This window comes from Urocitellus parryii, chromosome 8 (assembly GCF_045843805.1).
Source record: "Urocitellus parryii isolate mUroPar1 chromosome 8, mUroPar1.hap1, whole genome shotgun sequence".
Taxonomy (NCBI): Eukaryota; Metazoa; Chordata; class Mammalia; order Rodentia; family Sciuridae; genus Urocitellus; species Urocitellus parryii.
In genome coordinates, this window is record NC_135538.1 from 132767843 (window position 1) to 132793586 (window position 25744).

A 25744-nucleotide genomic window follows, 5' to 3' on the forward strand; every position below is an offset into this window, starting at 1 on the left:
GCACATGTCTAAAAAGAATAGAATGAGGCTGCAGGCAGAGTATATAATGAGTATGTTGAGATATGTACTTCACAGTTAATATCAACCCAGCACCACAGGACGAAAAGAAAAGAAAGAGAGGGAGGGACGGAGGAAGAGAAATAGAATTGTAATACACAAATTTTTTAATATTTTAATTTTTAATCCAAATTGTATAATGAATATTTTTCAATGACAATAAATACTTTTGAAGACATACTATGGAACAATAAGATATAGAGTTATACCTATATGTAAGTTCACAGCATAAACTTTACATACATTTAGAGACTGGGAAAAGGTGCTAAAGTACTAACTAGGATTTTCCATGAGCAGATTTTCCTTAAGTATGTGTTATTTTTGAACAAAAAGTATCAGGCCTTATATCGAGTAAAAGAAAAGATGTTTAAGAAACTTCACAGTTGTTTAATTTTTTTGTCATTATTTAAAAATATGTTGAATAAATTAAAGGTGACTACTTGTCCATATACTTCTTAAAATGTTTAAAATCAGTGCACATTTAATAGCACTTAAAAAAAAAAACTTGTTTGAAGACAGCCCTAGAAACTATTTTTAAAGTAGTACTTGCTTCTTTGCTATTCCTGTGTTAGTCACTTTGGAGGACAAATAAAAGTTGATGATCCTCTATTTTTTGCACAGTTTCAAATTATATTATGGTCATAGAAATAATGATTCTTTTCTTAACCCACATTTCTTTATCTTTTCTATTAATTTTATTTTTGAGCCTAACATTTCTAGTCAGAAAATCTCTTAACCAACAAAAAATCGGATTTCACTCAGATTTTGTACAGGAGGTTGGAATACATACTTCAGTTAATATCAACTGGGAGGAAAAAAAGGTATCCTGTGCCTTTTCATATCATACAGTACTAATTCAATGACAATGAGGAAGAGATAAATATCATGTCCCAAATACATTTCTTTGGTATATTTTGAGTTGAATATTTCAGAGAAAACTCTGCAGACACAAGATGGCTGTGACAATCTGTCCTTTTGTAAAAAGAAGTCTACATCTATCCACATTAATAAAAGATGCAGGCACTTGCATTCTGACTTGATAACCCTATCCTTTGTGCCTAGGAAAGATCTAGAATGGCTTTAGGACTGAGGCTAAGCAACTCCATTTTAAAAACTACCATTTGAAACCTGCAGTCTCAGCAGGCACACCCACAGAGCCCTCCAGTATGGCCTCAAACAAATTACTTCCACTCACTCTGATAAAGAGAGTGAAGCCCCTGGTAGACTGTCCTCACCTGACAAGAGGGAAAGGCAAGAAGATCAGGGTGGAGACCACCAGACCAGATGTTTCTGACCCCAGGGTAAATGATGTCCTGGAGAATTCCAGTGGTAGCTGATAAGGATTCAAAGGGGGGTCGAACCCCCCAAAATTTAGTATAAATAATAGAGCTGATGAACAGAAATTCAGCCAGCAGAAACAAGGATGCACTCGAGCTGGAAAGCCTGATGAGGACCTGACATCCCATCACTTGTCATCATTCTTGAGTCTCTGCTCTCAAACTCTATTGCCTCGTATGGACTTTGGTGACAGCCGCAACCCCTCATTACGACCCCCTCCTCAACTGATGGTCCACTCCATGCCAGTAAAAGCCTTTTTGGTTCCAGACATGATCACTTCTTTCTGAGTGAGTGTGCATCTGCAGGACGTAAAGCCTAAGGCTTGAGACTTTTGTACTTCTCATGCCCAGGGAATGTCTGTCACTAGCCTGTCATGATTGTGTTTTGCAGTGCTTAGAATTAATTTAGAATTGTTAGATGTGAATTATGTCTATTTCAGTTCCTAGCATTAAGGATTGTCGTTTTCTTGATTAAGAACCCGTAGAGTGAAATTGCATTGAGTAAGTTGAGTGAATAAAGCATTGAAAAGGGCAGAAACATGTGGCTATTCTTTATTTCTCCCCTCGACTGCATATCACAAGTTTGCCCCCTCGAGACACACCTGGTCCAGACAGAGATGAGCACAGGCACCTGTTACCTGTAAGTTTTCATCTGCTTAAACAAGACAACCCTGGCTTACTGGGCACATCTTCCCAACCTTCCAGAAACTGTACCTGCAAAGCCCAAGCCCCTATCTATCCCTTTAAGCTCTATGTAAGACTGGACCATCTTGGAGTCCCATATTTTAGGCATGTAATAGAATCTGTATGCTTCTCTGTTAGCTATTGTCAGTTTATATCATAGAGTAAATTTATCATTTTCAGAGAGAAAACAGTAGATTTAAAACCTCCCTATGATAACTTTCAAGGAGAGGTTCTTTGTCAAATTTCAGAAAAGTTTTCATTTTCCCTCACTTCATTTACTTTTTTTTTCTTCTTTTTTTTTTCTAGTTGTAGATGGACACAACACTTTTATTTTGTATATTTATTTACATGGTGCTGAGGATTGAACCCAGTGCCTCACACCTGCTAGTTGAGTGCTCTACCACTGAGCCACGGCCCCTCATTTACTTTTTTCTGATTACCAAAAATGCATGTTTAAGCCGTGCATGGTGGCATGTCTGAAATCTCAGCAGGAGGATAGGAAGTTCAAGGTCAGCATCAGCAATTCAGCAAGACTCTCAGTAACTTAGCAAGAACCTGACTAGAAATATAAACAAACAAACAAACCTGGGGCTGTGACTCAATAAAGTACCTCTGGTTTCAACCCCTAGTATTTCCCCCACCAAAATGCATGTTCAAGATACATGTTTAAAATATATTTTTTTAAATGCATATTAAGATACATTTTTTTCTTTAGTCAAGGAGACTGAGGAAAGAGGACTGCAAGTTTAAGGCAAATCTAAGCAACATAGCCTGACACCCCACCAGAGAAAGATATTTTTTTCAGAAGGGTAGGTTTACAGAAAAACAGAATTCAAAATCACAGGAAATTGTAGTACTTTGAAAGATGTAGAATACTGTAACTTACATTTTAATCAGCTTTTTATTTTTTTATGTGTGCATACACTGTAATTTTAAAAAGCTGTTCTGTTACCTTTGCAGTCGCTGTGACCAAAATACCTGACAAGAACAATTTAGAAGGTTTATTTGGGACTTACAACGTCTGGTCAGCTGACTCCATTGCTTTGGGCCAGTGGTGAGGCAGAACATCATGATGCAAGGGCTTGGCAGTGGAAAGCTGCCCAGCTCAGGGCAGCCTGGGGGGGGGGGGGCGGGGGGCGGTGTCACGGAACCAGCAGGGAGGAACAGCCCTAATTATTGCCTAAGAGCCCACCTCCTGTATCTTGCTGCTTTGGGGATCACACATTTCAGATACTGCACATTCCAGTTCCAAGCAGTCACACCAGTCATTACTTTGTTGTAGTGGGAGTTAGAATGCTCGAGTTAGTTTCCAACTTGCAATTAAATTGCAAATTTGTTGCTAAAAAAACTAACAAATCTAATAGGGTAGGGAAGCACCTTTATTTGCATTTCTTTGACTCCTACTGGGGTGAACTTTTTAAAATCACCGGTGCATATAAGTTTTTTTCTGCTGTTCAGTTTCTTTCTTCAGTTTTCTATGGGTAATATTTGGGTCCCTCCCCCCCTCCATTTCCGGTTCTTTACAAACAACTTCCGTGACCTCCCACGGACAGGCTCCGCTTCCGAAGCATAAAAAGCCTGCAATGCGCCACCCCCATGGCCCCAGACACTAATCTACTTCAGAATGCCCTCGGGCTTCCCGCGCCTCAAAGGGCCAAAGGAACGCCGCTTCCGCCACAGCGCAGTCTTGCGCAGGCGCACCACACCAGCCCTAGAGACACCCCTCACAAAGGCGGTTCGCGAAGCCGGAAGTAAACGAGCAGCGGCTGGGGCTAACGGTAGAGGACTACATTTCCCAACGTGCCGCGCGAGGTATAGCCTGCATCTGGGTAAGCAGCCCTGGACTACATTTCCCGAAGGGCCACGCGAGGCGATGCCCCCGGCGGGACAAACGGTCGTGGACTACACATCCCGACGCGCCGCGAGAGGCGTTACCAGCGGCCGGCCGAGGGCGGGCCGATGCGGGAGCTCCGGACGTGAGGCATGAGCGGCGCCCTCCCTCGGCCCGTGCGCGTTCTGCCGCCTTCCCGATCGAGGGTCGCGCGGCACGGGGCCTAGCGTCGGGCATCTGAGGCCTCGGCGTTCTCAGGGGCAGGTGCGGCCGCGCCGGGCGCCGGGGAGGGCGACGGCCGCCATGGAGGTGAGCGGGCCGGAAGACGACCCCTTCCTATCGCAGCTGCACCAGGTGCAGTGCCCCGTGTGCCAGCAGATGATGCCCGCCGCGCACATCAACTCACACCTGGACCGCTGCCTGCTGCTCCACCCCGCGGGGCACGCGGAGCCTGCGGCCGGGCCGCACCGCGCCGGGGAACGGGCCAAAGGGCCCTCGCCACCTGGCGCCAAGCGGCGGCGGCTGTCGGAGAGCTCGGCGCTGAAGCAACCGGCCACCCCGACGGCGGCCGAGAGCAGCGAGGGCGAGGGCGAGGAGGGCGACGACGGTGGTGAGACCGAGAGCCGGGAGAGCTACGATGCGCCGCCCACGCCCAGTGGCGCCCGCCTGATCCCCGACTTCCCGGTGGCCCGTTCCAGCAGCCCCGCGAGGAAGGGGGCGGGCAAGAGGCCGGCTGCCGCGGCCGCAGCGGCGGGGAGCGCGTCTCCGCGCAGCTGGGACGAAGCGGAGGCGCAGGAGGAGGAAGAGGCGGGGGGCGACGGCGATGGCGACGCGGACGCGGACGGTGAGGACGACCCGGGGCACTGGGACGCGGACGCCGCAGACGCCGCCTTCGGGGCCAGCGGCGGGGGCCGCCCGCATTCGCGGGCGCTGGCGGCGGAGGAAATCCGGCAGATGCTGGAGGGCAAGCCGCTGGCGGACAAGATGCGACCTGACGCGCTGCAGGACTACATCGGGCAGAGCCGGGCGGTGGGGCAGGAGACCCTGCTGCGCTCGCTCCTGGAGACCAACGAAATCCCCTCTCTCATCCTGTGGGGACCGCCGGGCTGCGGCAAGGTGAGTGCCGTCCTGGCCGCGCGCCCGGCGCGTGGATGGCGCTAACGGTCAGCGGGCTGTGGGTTATGTCCTCCAGGAACTCGCCCGGCTCGGGGATGGTGTGGCCTAGGGGCCCCAGGTGCTGTCTGGGTTAGGGCACTGCTAGGTCCACAAGTGGCGTCTGTGATGGGCGTGAAAGAGTAACACGCACCAGATTCTTAAAGACACATTTGCTGGACGTTTTCAGAAGGAAGATGTCTACGAATTTCTAGGTTCACAGCAAGAGTGGGACTCGGATTGGAGTTCGCTTCACGTTGCATCAGCTCCCCTGTCTTCTGATTTTTAGTGACCCAATTCTTTAGGAAACAGCATGCAACAAAAATTGTGAAGGGACATTTCTATATTACACTTGTATGTATATGGGTTCGGCTCTGAAAAAGTAATTAAATTTTTAAATTTCTGTTGTGCTTCCTTTCCCTTCCACTAGTTGTTGGTTTGACAGTGATTTTCAGAGCAAATATGAAAAACTTTCTTCTCTCTGCATATCATTTTCACCAAGAATTTCCATAACTATGCTTATAATGCTTTGCTTATACTGTTTAAGAGAAAAAGCATCAGTGCCTTTGGTGTTCGATTCCATGTACCTTCATTAGGGATAAGCAGTAGTGCAGAGGAGGGCGCTTAGGATATTGTGGGTCTAGAGAACACGTCATTGGAAGAACATTTGGGAAAAAAGTTATGAATGCGGTAATCCTGGTAAAAGAGAAGCTAAGAGGTGCTTAAGGATAATGAGTACCAGTGAATGACAGAATTTGGGAATCAGAAGAGGTCTCCTAGTTTTGAGGTTCAGACTCCTTCTTATGCAGGATATTCCTGATTTTTCTTTCAAGCTTCATCTCACACAACCACACCTGTCATTACTCCAGTTCCTGGAATGCAACTTGCTCTTTTTGTCTTATTTGTATCATGCTTTCCCTTTGGCCAGGCAAATGTATTTCAAATAACATTGTTTTTTGGGCCTTGGCATGTAAGCATATGCTCTATTACTGACCTCCAGTACCAGCCTCCAGATACATATTATGATGATGGTAGAATCGTTGATAAATCTCCCCATGGATTTAGTTGTTAGACCACTTAAGAGGATAGAGCAGTAACATTTTTAGTAATTGTTAAATTTTTACATCAGATCATGAGAAGGGATTATCAGTTATTAAAGTCCCAGACAGCAAGAAAAAGGTCTTCAAGGAGATGAGTGAGTCATAGAAGATTTTAGTGCAAGAGATTTACTGGGCCAGGCTGCTCAGTAAGGTAATTGGTGATCAACTCCAAGCCTATGTGACGTAAGAGCTTGATTCCAAGATGCAGGTTGGCTGGAATTTGGTAAAGAAGCCCACAATGTCTAATGTGCAGTACAACTTTCAGAAAATAAGTGCCACTTTTCCAGTCAGGAGCAAATTTGTCCCATTCTTATTCTTCTCTTTTTCTTTATTCCCATTCTTAGTACTAAAGTGCTAACAACAACAATACTTATAATAGCATATATATATATTTATTGAGCACCCAGTAAGTGCCAGATACTAAATGAACAACACTTTCCTTGGAGCTTTCCTTTGCTTTCTGGTAAGTGCTAACAGTATCAGTGCTGTTGTTAATGTCCAGAGTAGACATTCAGAAATGGTATGCATTCACCTCAGATACTAAGTGTTTTGTCAGTGGTCTCTCAACTCAACGACTCTTTCACTTTGCTTTTCTCAACCACTTCATTGAGCTACCACTAGTTGTAGTTCTGGGATCAGTTCTACACCTAGTTCTTCAGCTGTAATACTTTTGACTGGAGGAGGGAGAATTTTCTCTTTCCTTTGGTAAGGGGTCACAGCTGTCACCTAGGCTCTTCTAAATCTAGACAGCTGCTCTTTACTCAGATTCCAAAGATCTTAAGAGTCCCCAAAACAGGGATCAAAAGGGGCAAGGTACAAAGAAAAAAAGGTCAGGATTAGCCTAAGTTTTAGCTACTTTCCTGTTTTATTTGAATGTTGGTTTATTTATTTATTTATTTTTAATTTAAGACTTGGCTCTGTTTTTTCAAATGGTGTCTGTGTCTTTGAGCATTCTTAAGAGTTCAACTTGCTTGGTAATGCTCATGCTGCTTGTAGTACCCATGAGTGCTGTCCTCTCTGATTAGCTTTTCAAACTGTGTGTATTGTCTTTTCTAGACCACCCTGGCTCATATCATAGCCAACAACAGCAAGAAACATAGCATAAGGTTTGTGACATTGTCTGCAACAAATGCCAAGACAAATGATGTTCGAGATGTCATTAAACAAGCTCAAAATGAAAAGAGCTTTTTCAAAAGGAAAACCATCCTTTTTATTGATGAGATTCATCGGTTCAATAAATCTCAGCAGGTATATTAACTTCTTTTCTCTTTTGGTCACTGTGTACATCAAGTAAAATAAAAAGTATCAGATCACTTTTGAAAGTATAAAATACTATACAAATGCTAGGGAATGTTACCATTATTAACTGTCTATGAAGAAGCATAGGCTTGTCAACCCATCTCCTTCCACCCTGTATCCCCGTGCTTTTTCTTACTATGTTTTGAAAACAAGAAAATGATACCTGATATATGATTAGTGTATCCCTAAGCTATCCATATCAGAAAAGCCATTTTGGATCCAGTTTTTAATTTAAGAAAATTTAATCTAAAGTATTAGGAATCATTGTAGACAAATTTGATTTTAAGATCATTGTCCCTTTTTTGTCTTTATATTTTTATTTTCAAAATGAAAGAGTAGTTTTCTGTGCCTTTAGGCTGTCACCGAGTCCCCTTGATCAAGATTAGTATTTTTTTAAAAATTTTTTTATTAGTTGCTCAAAACATTACAATGATCTTGATATATCATACATTTGATTCAAATTGGGGTGCATAATCTTATTTTTCCACGTGTAAGATTACTATTTATTTCAGTGGATTTTAGAAGTAAAAGGTTACAATTTATTTTTATAACAAAGCCACTTTTTTTCTGAATAGACATGAAAATATTTTCCAGGCATACTTTTTCCTGACTTATGTTGTTATAGCTTTTTACTTATAATTAGAAATATTTCACAAAATCCAAAAATGTTTTCTGCCCCCCAGTCTTTTGAGTAGTAGACCTTTTAGAGTTCTGTCTAGATACTAGCTTTTCAAGTTTCATATGGGACATTGACACATCTCAGTGTTTCTGTGTAAGACAGTGTCTGGTGGTTATATATTCACCAAGCTTATTAGGAAGAAAATCTGAGTCCCACAGTGGAAGAGGATTTTGGAAATATTAATGTTTTCGTATTTTCTTTCTTTGCTGTAAATAAATAGTTGATATAATAAAGCATATGTCAAGTCAGCCACACTTTTATAAGTAGAGAATTTTTTTATGTTAAATCTGTATTAGAATTCTACCAGGAAGAGACCAGCTTTAGACTCTGGCATCCCACTGATTTTTAAGTTTTGGACTTAAAAACTGAGAGTTGTACTTTCCACAAGTATTTTATCCATACTTAGTGTACATGCTGTAAAAGTAAAATTAGAAAAGTGAGAAAATGGATAGTTAACTTACGTAGGATTCCTCAACTGGCTATTGACTGGAATCACTGTCTTCTGTTTTCCTCCCATGATTAGGATACTTTCCTTCCTCACGTGGAATGTGGGACGATCACCCTGATTGGGGCCACCACTGAAAACCCTTCCTTCCAGGTCAATGCAGCTCTTCTGAGCCGCTGTCGAGTGATTGTTCTTGAGAAACTTCCAGTAGAGGCAATGGTGACTATTTTAATGAGAGCAATCAACTCACTGGGAATTCATGTCCTAGACTCTAGCCGTCCCACTGACCCTCTGAGCCACAGCAGCAACAGCAGCTCTGAGTAAGTTGACAGTGTAAAGTATCCTGGGGACTCATACTTCCCAGAGAATCTCTTGGCAGGGGGCCAGAAAGGGCTGGGTCTCAGCCAGGAGAGAGGTGGGGACCAAGAAGAATGCTGATCTGTCAGTAAGGGGGGCAAAAAAAAAAAAAAAAGGAGAGAAGTGTTCATATCATACTAAGAGTATCTCTATAAACGTACCCTTTCTTTTAAGATGTATTTCCTAGCCTCACAGGGTATATCCATAATTGTTTAGGCTTTAATATTGCTTTGTTATTTTAGTTCTTGGGTGTTTGTTTTGTAGTAAGGGTTCTTTTCCTAGCTCACTGTTTTAAAAGCTTGGGAGACTATAGAAAACTTTGTTGATTAAAAAGATTTTGTCCTTCATTTAATGGAACAAATAGATATATACATCTTGCACCTACTTTCAAAACTTTGGAGATTCTGCTAGATTCAAATTTCCTTTTTTCCTTGCAATTTGTTATTATTTTTTTAAAGTAAAAATGTAACTGTAGCCATATAGTTATTTAATTTTTCACACTCAAAAAGCCAAACTCATTTCATTCCATGAAAGTAAAGGAATTTTAACTGAAATCGACATATCAGAAGCTGTTTTGTTCCTGTTGGCAATCAGTTTCTGCATCATGAACACCATGTTAGTTTATTAATACACAGGGCATATGTATTATGGATAATCAGTTTTATTTCTTGGGTAAGAGATTTTATTTATTTGCAGTAGAACATATTCTTCAGAAGTATTTGTGTATGTGTTGGCTAAACTAATGCAATGAAGCGTAATGCGGTCAGAGGAGAGGCTATTACCCACCTCCTTATGCTTGGACTACACAGCTGCTCCTGTTGCCCTGAGGCCAAGTTCTGGAGCCACTTTTCTGTGAGGATTAAAGTACAAGGCATAGTTGTAGATTCATGGTTTAGGTTTCAACAGTCTCTCCCTATGTGTCTTGTCTCTCCCATTTGCTCCTGCCTCAGATGTGGCTGTGTCATATGAAAGCCTTGAAACATTTGGCCATGGACTCCTGGGCAGAATGAAGTCACTTCATTTTGTAGTGTAGTTGTGATGGAATGGCCGATACAACTGTGGCTACAAAATATGGACCTGCTGGTATCCATCAGATGTGCTCATACTCAGGAGCCCTTTGTGGGCTGGACACTTGTAAGAGTTTCAGTGGTATTTTGCCACTTTATTGTATCTAGTACAGTTGTCTCGGCATCTGCAGGGAATTGGTTACAGGATCCCCCTGCAGATACCAAAATTCACAGATGCTCAAGTCTTTTATGTAAAAATGTTTAGTATTTTCATAAAACATACACACATCCTACTATATACTTTAACTCTTCTTTAGATTACTTTAAAAAAAAATGTTTTAAAATTATTTTGCAATGCTGGAGATTGAACCCAGTGTGGGAATCACTGAATTACACTCTCAACCCCTCTAGGTTATTTATAATACCTAATACAATATAAATGTTGTGCAGATAGATGTTATTCTATATTGTTTGGGGAATAATGAGAAGGGAAAAGTCTGAACATGTTTAATACAGGTACATTTTAAAAAATATCTCCAAGATTTGTTGGATTTGAGGATTCAGAACCCATGGATATGAAGGGCCAACTCTTTAGCTTTTTTTTAAATTAAAATTACAGTAATAGACTCTCATCAGTGTTTGAAAGACAAATTGAAAAAGAAAGGTAAATTTTTTTTAACATTTTTTGTGGTTTTTTTTTGCATACTGGTTATGATGTATCTACAATTTTCATTTACATAGGGTAGTTTTTATTTTATTTCATCATTTCATGGGATTGAGTTATTCAGAGAACTTCAAGTTTTCCCCTCTCTTCAGTAACTGCTGTGCCATAATTTAAGTAAATTGAGAAGGTCAGTAGAGATATAGAGCTCATCCTCATAAAAAGGATTTCTATATTTTAAAAAATTTCCAAGTGACTTCTAAGCATTTTAAAGTTTAAGAGGATCCAGTGAAAGAATTAAAATTTCTTTGAGTTGCTGAAACTGAAAGAGATATAACAATGAATCAGTTATTCTGAATCTGCTAAAATTGTATAGCAGTCAGAAAACCTTTTCCCTTGTCATTCATGTAGAACTGATCCTAGTTATGACTTCCTTTCACTCTTAATTGCTTTCCATGTCCCCTGCCTTCTTTGGAGAGATGGGAAGATAGAAATTTGTCCTTGTTTATATTTGTAGCACTATGTTTAGCATATATTATGCTCTTGGTAAATGGTTGATGAATAAATAAACCCTAGCTTTCAATATGAGAAAAGTAGTTGCATTGGGAGGGGGGAGTAATAGTCCAATATAAGGAATAGTTGCCCATGTATCAAGAACTTTTTTTTATGCTTATAACTTTTTAGTATCAGCAAGCGTAGTTTAATGAAAGCAAATTAAGCTTAGATCCATTAATTGATCTGTTTGTTAGCAATTCTGATAAGAAGTTGGGAGATGTCATAGACCAAAGAAAAAATACATTATAAGTGATTTTTCTGAAAGAAGTATCTGCCTCCCTGATTGTCATGGACAATTAACAGTGGATTGTGTTGTCTTTCAGTTATTATAGGTAAAATTTTACTTTCAAATCCCTATGGATTGGCATCAGCTGCATATTCATCTTTGTGCAGATAAATCAGATTTGGTTACACTAATCTAGCTGTAAGAAAAGACTCTTAACCCCTCCCCCTCATAATTACTTTCTCTTTCTGAGAAGCTATGAGTGTGCATTTGTATTCTTATGTCATGTTTTGGTGCCCTAGATAGCAACTAAAACATGTACAGAGAAATCCTAGGCTTTTGAAGACTTTGTGTGAGAAGAGGTGAGCAGGGTACTGATTCCAAAACTAATAAAGCTGCTACTTGACTATTCTTGATTGTACTTGAGGAATTATAAGATTGTGAGTTCTTAAGACAGTTATACACATGTTCATTCCCATTATAGTGAGATAAAAATATTCTTTTTTGTCAGGGTTGCTGGGGATTGAACAAAGACCTCACACATGCTAAATGTGCACTTTACGACTAAGATACATCTCTAGCCCATGTGTTCTTTTGAAAAAAATTTCCCTCCTATATTTATTTATTCAGTATAATTCAAAGGTTCTGTATTTGCTAGGCATGGCTGGGTGTTGAAAAGTACATTAATGTGCCTGTCGAGAACATGATAAAGGCCAGGTGAGCAAATCGGCTTATAGTGCCATGGGGGGTGGTATAGAGAAGAGATTTCTAAAATATTCGAAAGCAAACATTTTACCTCCTGGATGAGGAGATGCTGAGTTGAGTTTTGAAGGGCAAGCAGAATTTAACCAGATGAAATAACGCTCCTTATCAGTGCCACAGTTCTCTGGTTTGTTTGGCTAATCAACAGTTTCCATGTATTTTGCTCTCAAAGAATTTGGTCACATGATGAAGTGAAGTGTGCTATCTGAGCTGGGTTAATTTTGGAGGCAGGAAAAAAAAAAAAAAACAAAAAAAAACCTATGGTCTCTGGTATGAGGAGCTTGTGATGCTGAAGATGAAAAAGTAAAGCGGCGTTTAATCATTCTGCACTACTTGCCGCAGTAAGAATTGTAGGTTCCCAGATCCTAGGACACAAACATTCAGAACTTCCCTTCTGAAGAAGTAATTTGTTTGTGGTCCAGAGAAACACATCTCTGTGGACATGAAGAGGGTGAAGTGAGAAGCCATAATTGCCCTTTGGCTCTATAGATACGCAGGTCCAAATTGAAGTAGCATCTATCCCTTCATAGGGTGCTGGGGTTTGTCTCTTAGATGGGGCTTTTCTTTAATCACCTGGAGAGAGGAGCCCTCAAACAAGATGACTATAGAGTTTTTTACATTGTTTGTTTTTTCAACAAAGGTTTAAATTGTTTTGCCTACCTCTAAAGTAATCTTTTCTGCTGCAGAATAGAAAAAAAAGATGATAGAACACTGGCATAGAAGATACTGTCCAGAGTGGATTGTGGGTATAGAATAGATTTTAATAATTTTTTGTAAAAATATTTTACTATAAGGTAAATAAGTATGCCAGTATAATTGTGTTAATCTAAAGAAAAATATTAATACAAAGAAAAATTTGGGGGGCTGGGGCTGCAACTCAGTGGTAGAGCGCTTGCGTAACATGTGTGAGGCACTGGGTTCAATCCTTAGCACCACATAAAAATGAACAAATAAAATAAAAGTATTCTGTTAATCTATAACTTCAAAAAATGTTAATATAAAGAAAAATATAAGTTAAAATGGTACTTTTAAAAACATCAGCAACAAGCTAGGTGCAGTGGCACATGCCTGTAATCCCAGCAATTTGGGAGGTTGAGGCAGGAGGATCATGAATTTAAAGCCAGCCTCGGGAATTTAGTGAGGCCTAAGCAACTTAATGAGACACTGTCTCAAAATTTAAAAAGTAAATAAATAAAAAGGACTGGGGATGTGATTCAGTGGTTAAATGCCCCTGGGCTCACTACCTGATACCAAAAAAAAAAAAAAATAGCAACCTTATATTAGTTCACTGTGGTTGCTGTACCACAAACTGACTGGCTTAGAACAACAGAACTTAACTCTCCTGGTTCTGGAAGTTAGGACCAAAATCAAGGTGTCAGCAGGGCCATAACCCTCCAGAGGCTTCCTTCAAGCATCTGGTATCTCCTAGCATCCCTTAACTTCTGGTTGCCATCTCTGCTTCCATCTTCATATGACCTCTATGTCCTTGTGTCTTCTTTTCCTCTTATACGAATATTTGTCATTGGATTTAAGATACACCCTAAATCCAGGGTGGTTTCATCTTGAGATTCTCATATCTGCAAAGACCCTATTTTCAAATAAGGTCACATCCATGGGTTCCAAGGATTAGGACTTAACATCTTTTGAGGGTTACTATTCAACCCTCTGTAGAACCCTGCCAGGTATGTGGTATATAATTTGGAAAGACATAGGATTATAGAAAAAGATGACATTATCTGTGAAATGTATGTCTGTCTTTATGAAGAAAGTAAGTTTTGTTTCAGTTTAACTCAGGTTATCATGGAAACATCAGAGTTTGGGGCTCTGCTTTGAAGATTTACAATTCTAGAGAGCATGCTATTGAATATCTAATTCAAATGATAACAATAGCTAACATTTATAGAGTACTCCTGATGTGGTAGACAGTACTCTTGAGCATTCTGCATGTCTTGTTTAATCCTCAGTATAGCTTTGCAAATTAGGTATCAGCTTTTTTTTTATTAGAAGAGGAAACTGAGGCAGAACAAGGTTAAGAAATATGCTCACTATCATTCAGCTTGAATGACATGGAACCAATTTTAAAGGAATGTTGCCAATTATTAAGCAACCTCAGTTGCTGGAAGGATCCTAGGTACCAAGGTGAAAGGGGATGAATGCTGACAGTGAACATTACCATCCTAACCTTTCTCTGTGTGTTTTTTATTTAAGGGCAACTCTGTATTAATTTGTAAAGGAGTCAGTACAAAAGATCCCACCTAAAATGTAGCAGGTATGCCTTTTAACCAGATATGCATATCACACTTATTTGGGATGTATTTTGTGCCTGGGGTCTGACCCTGGAGTTTTGGGAATCAGTAAATCAATAGTATGGTATCCACATCTGTATTTGAGGAAAGTTCTCTAATCTGATGCGTATCCCTGATTGAGAACCACTTTTTAGCAGTTGTTACACTGACCATATAATGTTTAGTTTCCTTAGTGAAGAGATTCAAGGAGTTTGTTTTATAATTTAGGGAGGGAGAGCTTAATAAACCCATCTTATTCTTTTGTTCTGCGGTGAAATAACAGGGACATTTTCACTTTCTTTACTCCTTCTACTTAAACATCCAGCCATATAAATAGTATTCTCCAAATCCCAATATCCTTTACCAGAAGAACACTGTGCAGGATCCAGGCCACTGGAAAAGAAAGGGGAAGGAGGAAGAAGCTTTCCATATTCTGTTAAGATCAGAGTGTTTCTCTTTACTTAGCTCTGTGTTTCATCTCTAAATTGTATTAACCAGAATATAATCTTTTCCTCTCATTATGAAGGGTTTTTACTACCTTATAACAACATAATTTACTGTCTATTGCTTATTTCTTTGTAGGATGCTATGAAAGTTTGGACACTATCCCCAAAGTAGATTTCATCTCATTTAATTCTATGCTACCTTTGAAGGTTATTTCCAAATGCAGAATATTTTGTAAGTTTATACTTAAATTTAAAAATAACGTTAAATTCTCTAACCTAGAGAAACTCTCTCAAGATAATTTCGTAGTTACTGTTTGCTGAGTGGTTTTGCAAATATCAATGATTAACTTTAGTTCTGTCATCTCTGTCCCATTCTAAGATCTCAGAGTGTTTTATTGTATTACTACTTTTCAGAATTTAAAATAAAGAGGGATTTAGGACATATTAGATGGTAGTTAAATCACACCCCTTCATGCATGGTGTTCATAACAGTGAATTTCCATTTTGTAATTTCCTTACATGACTATTGTGAGTGCAGTGAGTGCCCCCTTTTATTCCTTGAACAGTTGATGAGAAATTCATTTTGGGTTTAAAAGTACACTCTCCTTTTGGATGGGATGAACTTTGAACTGTGGATGATACCCAAGGGGAAGAAGGAGTGGTGGGAGCTTGGGTGGCTTTTGTTGTGGCAGCAACTTCATTCCCATGAATGCAAACCAAAACAACAGAATGATTTATACTTTGGTTAGGAGTACAAATCAAAGGACCATATTTCCCAATTAGACAAATACATGTCCATTTTCAAAGCCTTATTCACAGCATGCTATTTATAAATCTATGGAGCAAAAATGGACTAATTCATAGAAAAGAGATATATACCAAAATACTAATTTTAGGATAGTCTAGCAGTAGTGATTTTTCTCTTTTTGACTATTTTTAAAATAGAAAAATTCAGAAGTTTGAGTAGCTTGTTTTTCAAACCATTATTAAATTTTTAGGAACGTGAAACTGTTCATAGTGTGGTCTAAGTTTTGCTTTAAAAATTACATGTAAGGTTAGTGGTTGCATGGCTGGTTGAATCATAAAGAAAATTAAATAAATGTCATCATCATACTGGTTATTGTCTAAGGTGATGAAGGTAGGATTCTGTTTTGTTTTCTATATTTTTATATGATTTCTTTTAAATTAAAAAATATTACTCTGAAATAATGAGAAAATTGAAGTTAGCCTATTCACTGTGCAGTAATTGAATATCTGTTATCTATTAGGCACTAGAAATACAAAGAACTAGTGGAACCTTATTCCTGTCCATGTGCTCAACATTTAGTGAGGGTGGAGAGATGACACGGGAATGAGCAACCTAGTTCAGTATGTTGGAACTGATTAGGGGTCCTACTTTTACTCCTTTTCTTCCCTCAGTTGTCCTGAAAACTTTTTGTTGTTAGGAAGCTTCCCAAGGAAGTGGAAAAGAGGTGTTCGGTCAGTTTTACCCCCACACTCGCCCCAGGTACTATGCCCTTGATCTTAGAGACATCATAGGCTGGCCTCTTTGATGCTGGTTCCTCCTTTCTACCTCTTTAGTATATGCTCTATTGTTTTCTTCTAAATCATCTTTCAGAAAATCCAGCTTCTGGTTGAGAAATGATCCATCGACTTTCCAAAGTGCCAATAATATGATCCTGGTAATATGTTTTGGATGATCTGTTGAGTTCACTGCTGAGAAGAGTTAACTGCTGAGAAGAGTTAACTGCTGAGAAGATGATGCTCTCAGAAGGAAGAGAGATGAGTTTCTGGGCTATACCTAAGGGTCTGAGGCCAGACAGTTTTCTTGAGTCTGAGGAGACAGTGTTCTTTTAGAAAGTTAAGTCAAGCCAGGTATCTTATATGTGATGAGGCCCACAGTGAGTAACTAAATCCTGGTCACTGTTAGTAGGTAAGGGAATGAGATGGGACAGTCTTCATGACATTAGAGACACATCTTTGAGTGAAATGCAGATTGAGGTTACTCAGGTTGTTTTCCAGGCAAAGTTGTAGGTGGGTGTAGGAGAAGAAATTCTGTATTAGAAATTTTATGTTGACCCCAGCATACAAGCTGGATTCTGCTCCAGAACCCTCCCTTAGCCCATCCCAGTTGGCACCTGTTGTATAACTTATGGTGTACAACCACTGTGTGTTGTTTTCCAAGTAGCTGATTTGGAAGGACAATCCTGATGAACTTATTAATTACTGTGTAGATATTTTCAGTTGAAGGATAATAATGACATGGGTGAACTATATATTCAAAAAATTATATTTTTTGCAGCTCAATCAGGAAATAAGACTCTTGTAAGTAATGAAATGTGTTAGATAGTCAAGATGGAAATTAGACCTGAAAACTAATTATAGTTAGATCTTGTTTATGAAGATACAGACTTTGGAATGTGTTTGCAAATTTTGGTTCTCACATTTGGAGAGAGGTTAGGTGATTAACTCAAAGTCCCACAACTAAATTCTGGCAGTCTTTTGATAATTTTCCAGGGTAGTGACCTCTTTGCTACCCCAGGTAGATTTTGTATGAGTAATACCCACTCTGAAATGACGTACTGCTCTCTGAAATTGTTCCAGGCCAAAATTAGAGAGAACTTCTAGGTCCTGCTGTGTCCAGGGAACTGAGGATCTTGTTTATTGTTTGTAAAATGAGGGAATTGAACTGCCTGATCTGGACCCTTTTAGAGCTAATAATGTGATGTGGTAAATCTTGCCTGTGTGGAAGGTTGTCTGAGCATTTTTTGTGTCATCCAGATAAGGGTTGCCATATGCTATAATGAGGTGCTAATGTTTCTGATAAAGTGTTCACTGTTCTTTAGGGCAGAACCAGAGAGCCCACTTGTCAACTATAACTTTCCAGGACATTCAATTTCTGTTTCACACAAGCTTCAATGAGTGAACTTACAGTAAGATACCCTGGTGGCTCATAAGATACAATGTAGTATTCTTCCAACTCTTGGGACCCAGTGAGATGCCCTTGTAACTTTTAAGATCTCAGTAATGCTTGTGACTTTTTAAATCTCAGCAGTGCTTAACCAGATTAACTGTGTGAGTTCAAAACAAGGGTCAAAAGCCTTGAACTAAGGTGGTTTTTTTCATCGACTTTACTAGAAGTACAAGTTCACTAAGGTATGCTGCAGAATGAGAAATGTGTTACCTGAGTGACAATAACTAATGCTGGTTGTGTTCCAGACCCTCCGTGTTTATAGAAGATAAAGCAGTAGATACTCTTGCTTATCTCAGTGATGGGGATGCCCGAACTGGCTTGAACGGACTGCAGCTGGCAGTGCTGGCCAGGTTAAGCTCTAGGAAGATGTTCTGTAAGAAGAGTGGGCAAACCTATTCTCCCAGTAGAGTTCTGATCACTGAGAATGATGTGAAGGAAGGTCTCCAGCGATCCCACATTTTATATGACCGGGCAGGTAAGTAACTGAGTAACTGGAATGTAGAAAAAGTAACACTATAGAGAAATAAGTGTGCACAACTGCTCATTGCCAGGCATCAAAAGGAGTTCAGGGGTTTGAAATTACAGGCTCCTCTTTCATCTTATAAAATCGTTAGATATTTTCTCATTTCTTTCTGGTAGCAACTTATGGTGTACAAGCACTTTTGAAAGCCTATGTATTTAGTTGACAGTGAGTAATTCCTGTAATTTGCAAAGGCAGTAAGTAGCAAGAGGACTTTTGCAATAAATGACTTATTTAGTACTTTACTTGAGTGTTAAAAATCCTTAATTTCTGGGGGCTGGGGTTGTGGCTCAGTGGTAGACTGCTTGCCTTGCACATGTGAGGTACTGGGTTCAATCCTCTGCACTATTCAAAATAAATAAATATATTGTGTCCATTTACAATTAAAAGATTATTTTTTAAAAATCCTTACTTTTTGGAGTTTAACCTAAACATTGAGTTTATATGGCTCTTGATGCTTTTATTGTGTAGTGGGTTCTTAGAAAAATTCAAATCTAATTTTTCAGTGTGCACTTAACTGTTTACAGAGAACCGCATTTAGAGATAACAGATAATGTCAGCTTTTATTAAATCTGTGAACGGGTAGTATTAAATATAAGCATAGCACATTTGCATCTTTTTATAAAAAAAGGTTAGAGATGAAGATAGCTTACTGCAGATTAGGCTGAACTCCTGTGATGGAACATTTGTATGACTCTGAACATAGTCATATTACAGTAACTATGGAATAGAATTTCTACACCTTTAAAAGTTCTCCCAGAAAAAGAAGCTGATAATTGAACATTCCACATCTCATGTTGGCTGTGCCACATCTCTGATATTTCCTGATGACGAGAGTCCTTCTTATTGGCTGGGGAAGGGGTGGAGGGGCTTAAGAATGACTTTGGTTGCAGGCAGAGTCTCTTAGTAAAGGTGCTCACTACACAACCTTGGTAGAGTGACTGAAACTTTTTGGCCTTAATGCCCCTTAGCTGATGGTAATGTGTGTGTCAGTGCTAAGGTCACATTGGACATGTGAAACACACAGTCCCATCTGCATTTTGACGTTTACCTGCCTCCCAGCAGGAGCCTTCTCACACGGCTATCTCTCCCTTATGTGAGTGTCATGTCAGTGCTTAACAAATCTGAAAAGTTGAATATCTAGATATAGAGCTTTGCTTTGCTTTTAGTCAAAAACAAAAATGAGAAGAACAAAATAAAAGTTTTTCAGAAGTGAAGGAATTACTACATGGTGGATTCTCCCTTGCTTCTGGAGGTCCAACAGCTGTGATCTTTCTCCCTTTTTGTAAGTGTACCAAGGGGGGCTTCATTTTGACTAGATCAGTCTTTCATATTTAATCAGACTATCAGTTAATATCCAAGTAATATGAAATTTTCCAAATAACCTTAGAAGGTACTTTATTAATATTCTCATTTTGCACATAATAAAACTCGGCTTGCCTCATAAAGCTTGTGGTAAAACTGATCCTCAAATTAAGGTCCGACTGGTTCCCAATATCATTTCCTTTACCACTGCTCCTGCTTCCATTTCAGGCCTGCTGTGTGCAGTCACTGAGCTTGCCCTAGAGCACATTCCCTGCAAGGAATCACACTTGGAAGTGTCTAGTCCCAGGGAACCATGAACCATGGGGATTACCTTGTCGCTAGTTCTTTGCTTCCTTAGGAAGAGCTGGGGGCAGTGGAGGCCTCCTGATGCCACGTCCAACAGCCTTGAGAACTCTACAGTCTATGTCTTTCTAATATCAATGAGCCCCCTCTACCCACATGCAACTCTATATAGAGTGTCTGCTACACAGAGGATCCACAACAGGTGTAAATAGAATTCATGAACTTGAGAAATGTTCTCATATAGGCTGTTCCATAAATAGAGATTATAGAAGCATTGCCCTGAAAACCTGTTATCTTAGACTTTTATAACTGATAAGAAAATAATCTATCCCATAATTTTTTTATTTTAGTGTTGCTCACTAGTATATAGTACCCATAGTAGGATCCAGTAAATAGTTCAGATGGTGTGCATCAAATTAAATAAGTATCCAGATGAGAATAAATTTTCTTTCATGTCTTGACATCAAGGTATTATAAACAATTGTGTTCTGGTAGAACACAATCTTCTTATTCATATGGGCTTGTGTTAACTTTTTAAAGCAGTGTATAATAAAAGCAGAAGCATAGAATAATAATAGAATCTAAAATACAGTGTTTCTATAGTGCATGCTTGCTGTGTGCCAGGCATGTATTTAATACAAGCTATGAAGTGAGTGGTCTTGGCATCCCCATTTTTAAGATGAAAACCTTGAGACAGAGAGGATCAGGAATATACCCTTGGCTGAGTGTCTGGTACCAAAGTTTAGGTTTCAAGCCCAAGCTGCCTGGCCCAAGAGCCCATGTTCTGGCCCACGTACCTGTGGTATTACCTCTCACATTGACCCAGTAAAACTTGGAGGAGATGAGTAACCTGCATTGGGGGAAGTGTAAACTAGACAGAATGTGAACTAGAGGTGGTTTCTTTCATCCTTCCATACCCATGTGTTTGACTAGATCTACCCTAGTCTTCCCCACCTCTAAGTTTTGGCCCACAGAGGAGCAAAGCACAGGTGTGAGAGGGAGCCAGAACCATGAGGATCACTTAGGACACTTTCCCAGCCAGTGTCTGTAGCTGACTTCACTAGGGAAACCCTGGTACAGTGGTTTGTCTATAGAAATCCAATACAGTTTGTCTATAGAAATCCAATAATGTTGACATGTTGATCTGCCCAAACCTCCTTGAAAACTGGATTTGCTCAGATTCTGCCATCAACCTTTTGGGACTTTCCCCTTTGGTAGGCCAGGGGAGTTTCTTGTTGCTTTCTTTCATCTCCATCTGAAGACCAAGTGTTGTATTAGCAGACTGATCAGCTACTGGGATTTGTTCCTGGGGCCCAAAAACTGTCTGGAAGAACACAATCTTATTGTTCATATGGGCTCATGATGAAGAGAAGCACTAGGTGCTTCTCTAGAAGAACTCAAGAACACCCCCAAACACCCCTCTTTCTCATAAGGGGAATGTTCTATCCCTGAACTTAAGAAAAAAAGGATGGACAGGAAATTGTGAAATGTGTACAGGTACCACTGCCTTTTATTTATTTAAAAAATCATTGAGCTATGATTTCCTGCCTTTCTATGTGTTTTTTCTAAAGCACATTTCACTGATTTGTTTTTCTTGTGAATCCAGGCCAAAAAATGGAATAAGACCAAATGGTGAGGGTGAGTCTTACCCATTCAGAGTGAGATCTATTAGTGCCAGTTCTCTGGGATCATGCCACACAGGTGTCTGTACACCAGGGCTGTGGTTTAAATGACCACAGGCTTCAGATATCAGGAAGACAGCTGGAAACAACACTGAGGAACAAATGGGCCATGACAGCTGCCCTTGACACTTGACTCTCCATCCTGATGGCTACAAGCAGCCCCATGGTCTGTTTTCCTTAAATAGACTGCAGGGGGATAAGATGGAGTCAGAATGTGAGACTGTCCCTACCTCCCCTCTTGTCTCTGGCAAATCCACTGTGGTAGAGATTACTTTTCAGAGTGAATGTCCCCACCCTGTTCACCTTTTGTGTACACATTCAATGGGAACACCCTCTTCATGTTTTTCAAGTAGCATCCTCTTCCTCTGAACAGGACTTAGCCACCAAACAAGCGCCCCACCTCCAAGGAGGACTGCACTGGGGCATGCTACAGGTTTGCATCCTCCCACCTAGTATAGTTTGAGGATAGCTGTCAACCCCACTCTCCTCAGCTTCCCTGGGACCTCTGTTAGTGCAGCCTTCCTTAAATCAGCCTGTCACAAAGCTGGCTGGGGGACCCCTCTGAGTGGGTGCCTTTCTGTGCTATACAGGAGAAGAGCACTACAACTGCATCTCCGCCTTGCACAAGGCCATGCGAGGCTCAGACCAGAATGCTTCCCTCTACTGGCTGGCACGCATGCTTGAGGGAGGAGAGGACCCACTCTATGTGGCAAGGAGGCTGGTGAGGTTTGCCAGTGAGGACATCGGTGAGTGTGTCTGAGGGTCCCAGAGCCCCAATTCATATTGGGAGTGGGGCAGGTGGCATGAGGGAGGGAATGTGACTTCTTTTGGCCTAAGGATGTCATGGAATTATGTGTAAAAGGCAAGAGAAGACTTTCTGCAGGAGCTTAGTTGTCTATTTCTTGGTGTGTGTGTGTGCGCGCGCGCACGCTTTTGAATGTATTAAAAAGTCACCATTTTCTATTTCCTCTTCGGGAATGTTCTTTAGAATATGAGTAGTTTATTCAGAATGTTGAAATAAAAGAGATACTTTTCAATTTGCTTTTGCAGCCAGGTGTTGAGGTTTTCGTTGGACAGTTCCTGAGGTAGAAATGGAAGACTCTGGACACCATTTAAAGACAAAGAACAGCTTTTTTTTTTTTTTTTTTTTTTTTTTTGCCTTTGTAAATGTTTTGTTTTTAATGTACCCATACTTGTGAATGTCTTCATGGCCTTTGGTCCTCTCAGTATTTGTTATAGTCTCTTGTTTTTCCTACTACTAGATATAAAATTTTTACCCACAAGGAGCCAGTTCTGGACACCACAGTTATCACTCAGTAAATATTTCTTGAATAAGTTAATGTGATCAATGATCAGCGATAAGTTCCATTTCTTTTGCTAAATGGGACTATTTTTGTCACCAAGTCTATAAGCAGTTATGGTCTCTGGTTGCGGCAACACGCGGACAAGTGGGGATGATAGTGTGTGTTGTGACTTAACTCCTTTGTCTCTCTGTGTGTGTGACAGGTCTGGCAGACCCGTCTGCATTAACACAAGCAGTTGCTGCCTACCAAGGCTGTCATTTTATAGGCATGCCTGAATGTGAGGTAAAGTAAACAGCTCCCATCTTTACAAATCCATTCCTTTCTCCTGTGTTCCAACCTTTGGTGGATTTGAATATATGTGGTACCTTCACTATTGATGTATTGGGCCCGCTAGATTGGGCTCAACTTTTGAAGTCCCGTTGTTTAGAATTCTAGGCTCTAGAGAGATCAGACCTTCGGTGTGGATGAAGTTATTATTTCAAACTGTCCTTAGGAATCTCAGGATTCAGAGAAGGTGCTAAAGTCTTCCTGGGCAACAGAAAGGTTGTGAAGGAGCTAAGGAGGAAGCCCCTGTGGGTTTGCCTCCCAAACAGCAGCTTCCTGTTCATCTGTTTTATATCTTGAGGGTTTAAAAAAATTTCAGTTTGCAAAATGTTCTTCAGTTTTGTTTTGTTTTGTTTTTTTAAAAAAGGAGAAGCACTGGCCTGGCTTGTCTCTCATTCATAGGGATTTCTTCTCTAGTTATCCAGACTAGGCAAAAAATGGAGATAAAAAAGCATGATGGGAATCTTTTTAAAAAGTTAACTAGAGGTATCTTAAAGCACTCTGCCAAACAAAACCTTTCTGGCACCTCCTTGGTAATGTGTCCTTCTGTATCCTAGGTGCTTCTGGCCCAGTGTGTGGTCTATTTTGCGAGAGCCCCAAAGTCCATTGAGGTGTACAGCGCTTATAATAATGTCAAAGCCTGCCTGAGGAACCACCAGGGCCCTCTGCCCCCGGTGCCCCTGCACCTGAGGAACGCACCAACCAGGCTGATGAAGGATCTGGGCTACGGCAAAGGCTACAAGTACAACCCCATGTACAGTGAGCCTGTGGATCAGGAATACCTGCCCGAGGAATTGAGAGGAGTCGATTTCTTCAAGCAGAGGCGGTGCTGACTCTTAGGCAGTGACAGCAGAAGGATGCTCTTTATTGAAGGGAAAGAGTAACTGGATTGTGAAGTTGGTTGCCTGGTGGAAGTTAAAACAGACCAACATTTTGTGCCAGAAATTTAAGAGTTCCATAGGTGGAGGAGATTACTTCAACTAAATGTGTAACGTTGAAATTGTGTTCATTTGCACTCTGTGCAATGGTTATGCTTATGAAAATATCTGGCAGCTTTGTGCAATGAATTAATGTTATAAGGAATTATCTATTTTGTCATAGTATTTAAGTCATAATGTCATTTCAGAATTCAGTTCAGTAGGATTTTTTTCCTTTAAAAATGTATATTCTGGGTAGTTCCAATTGTTAAAAAAAATGTAATTGTGATTTAATACTGCATAGTGTTTTGGGTATTTTTTTTATATGCAAAGGTCTTATGAGCCAATAAAACTATTTCAAAGTACTCTTCAGTTCTTAAATGTTTTTCCCACCTAGGATGGTGGGTACCAATATTTGTCACCATTGCATTTCAATAGATAGATACTGTAAATCATCATAGATAAGATTGGAAAGCTTGGGAGAAGTCAATCTGTCTTTCTGAAAATAAATTTTAATTTTTTAAAGAACTGCATACTCATAGTTTTAAATGATTCATAAGATCCAGTAGTCCCTGACCCATTCCTACCCACCTCCTCCTTGCAGCCCTGTATTTCTAAATAATAATTCCTATTTTACTTTGTGTTTCTTGAAGTTAAATATGTCATTGCCCTCAGCTTCATGTTCATCGTATCTATTGATAATTTTGTCTCAGTCACCATTTTGTGTAGATTTTAATGGGGATGGTCCCTTCAATTAGTGGGTTATTTACTTCTCTTTTCCCCCTTGGTGTGGTCTTTCTTGAGGAATGCCCCTGCACTGGAATAGCTGCCAGCCTTCACCCTGGGGCTTTTTTTTTCCTTCCCCCTGTGTTCTGGGTGTGATATCCTGTTTATTGGTTTATTCCACTACTTTGGTGCAACACATCAGCCTAAAAAGCACATTGCAGAGGCTTTGCAACCTGTGGGCCTCCACCGTGCAGTCTTGACTGGCCAAGCTTTAGTCATTCCAAGACTATCCTTTCATTGTCACTTTGGAGGTTTCCTTTGCTCCTACCTGTGTCATGTACAGGATCCTGTGCTTTTTTCTTCCTTGCTTGGGTGCACACATTCTTTAGTGACTTTATGGAGCAAGGATGCCTGGGAGGGAAGTGTTTTCAGACCTTGAGAGATGGAAAATGGTTTTTTATCACCCTCAGGCTTGTTCGACAGTTTGGCTGGGAATAAATTCTAAGTCAGAAATTACTTGTCTTCCAATGATGCTATAAGATGGCTCGAAGACATTCTCTTCATGATCTTTTATTTGTAACTTCTGCAAGCTTATAGAATTGACTGGCTTTGACCCTGGAAATTTTGGAAGTTCACAGTGGTTTTCCTGGTAAACCCTTTCAATCTGGGAACTCCTGCCTTCAGATTCTGGGGAATTTGTTCATTCAGTAAGTATTAAGTGTCAGCTTCATGCTGAGCACTCCTGGTGTTGGAAACAATTTTTGTTGATGAAACAAAACAAAAATTCATGTTAGTCTATTAAATAACGA

The 25744-nt window shown here is 40.3% G+C and overlaps 1 protein-coding gene across 3 annotated transcripts; it reads left to right on the forward strand.

The window, feature by feature from the left end:
* The first annotated feature begins 4008 nt into the window (after window positions 1-4008).
* Wrnip1 (WRN helicase interacting protein 1) lies at window positions 4009-24737 on the forward strand. Of its 3 annotated transcripts, XM_026398917.2 has the most exons (7): window positions 4009-5025; window positions 7218-7409; window positions 8663-8904; window positions 18100-18329; window positions 22255-22410; window positions 23171-23250; window positions 23850-24737. In XM_026398917.2, exons 1-7 carry the CDS (start codon window positions 4213-4215, stop codon window positions 24123-24125), a joined length of 1989 nt encoding a protein of 662 aa, XP_026254702.1. In that variant the 5' UTR covers window positions 4009-4212; the 3' UTR covers window positions 24126-24737. The 3 variants fall into 3 exon arrangements, with proteins under 3 accessions (XP_026254702.1, XP_026254703.1, XP_026254704.1); XM_026398918.2 differs by lacking the exon at window positions 23171-23250 and having other exon boundaries at window positions 23850-23996; XM_026398919.2 differs by lacking the exons at window positions 23171-23250; window positions 23850-24737 and adding an exon at window positions 22715-23164.
* The last annotated feature ends 1007 nt before the right edge of the window (window positions 24738-25744 follow it).

Coding starts and splice junctions, on each gene's coding strand:
- Wrnip1 (XM_026398917.2), top strand. CDS start 4,213: ATGGAGGTGAGCGGGCCGGAAGACGACCCCTTCCTATCGCAGCTGCAC. Junction 18,330..22,254: donor CATTTTATATGACCGGGCAG/GTAAGTAACTGA, acceptor TGTGCTATACAG/GAGAAGAGCACTACAACTGC. Junction 22,411..23,170: donor GTTTGCCAGTGAGGACATCG/GTGAGTGTGTCT, acceptor TGTGTGTGACAG/GTCTGGCAGACCCGTCTGCA.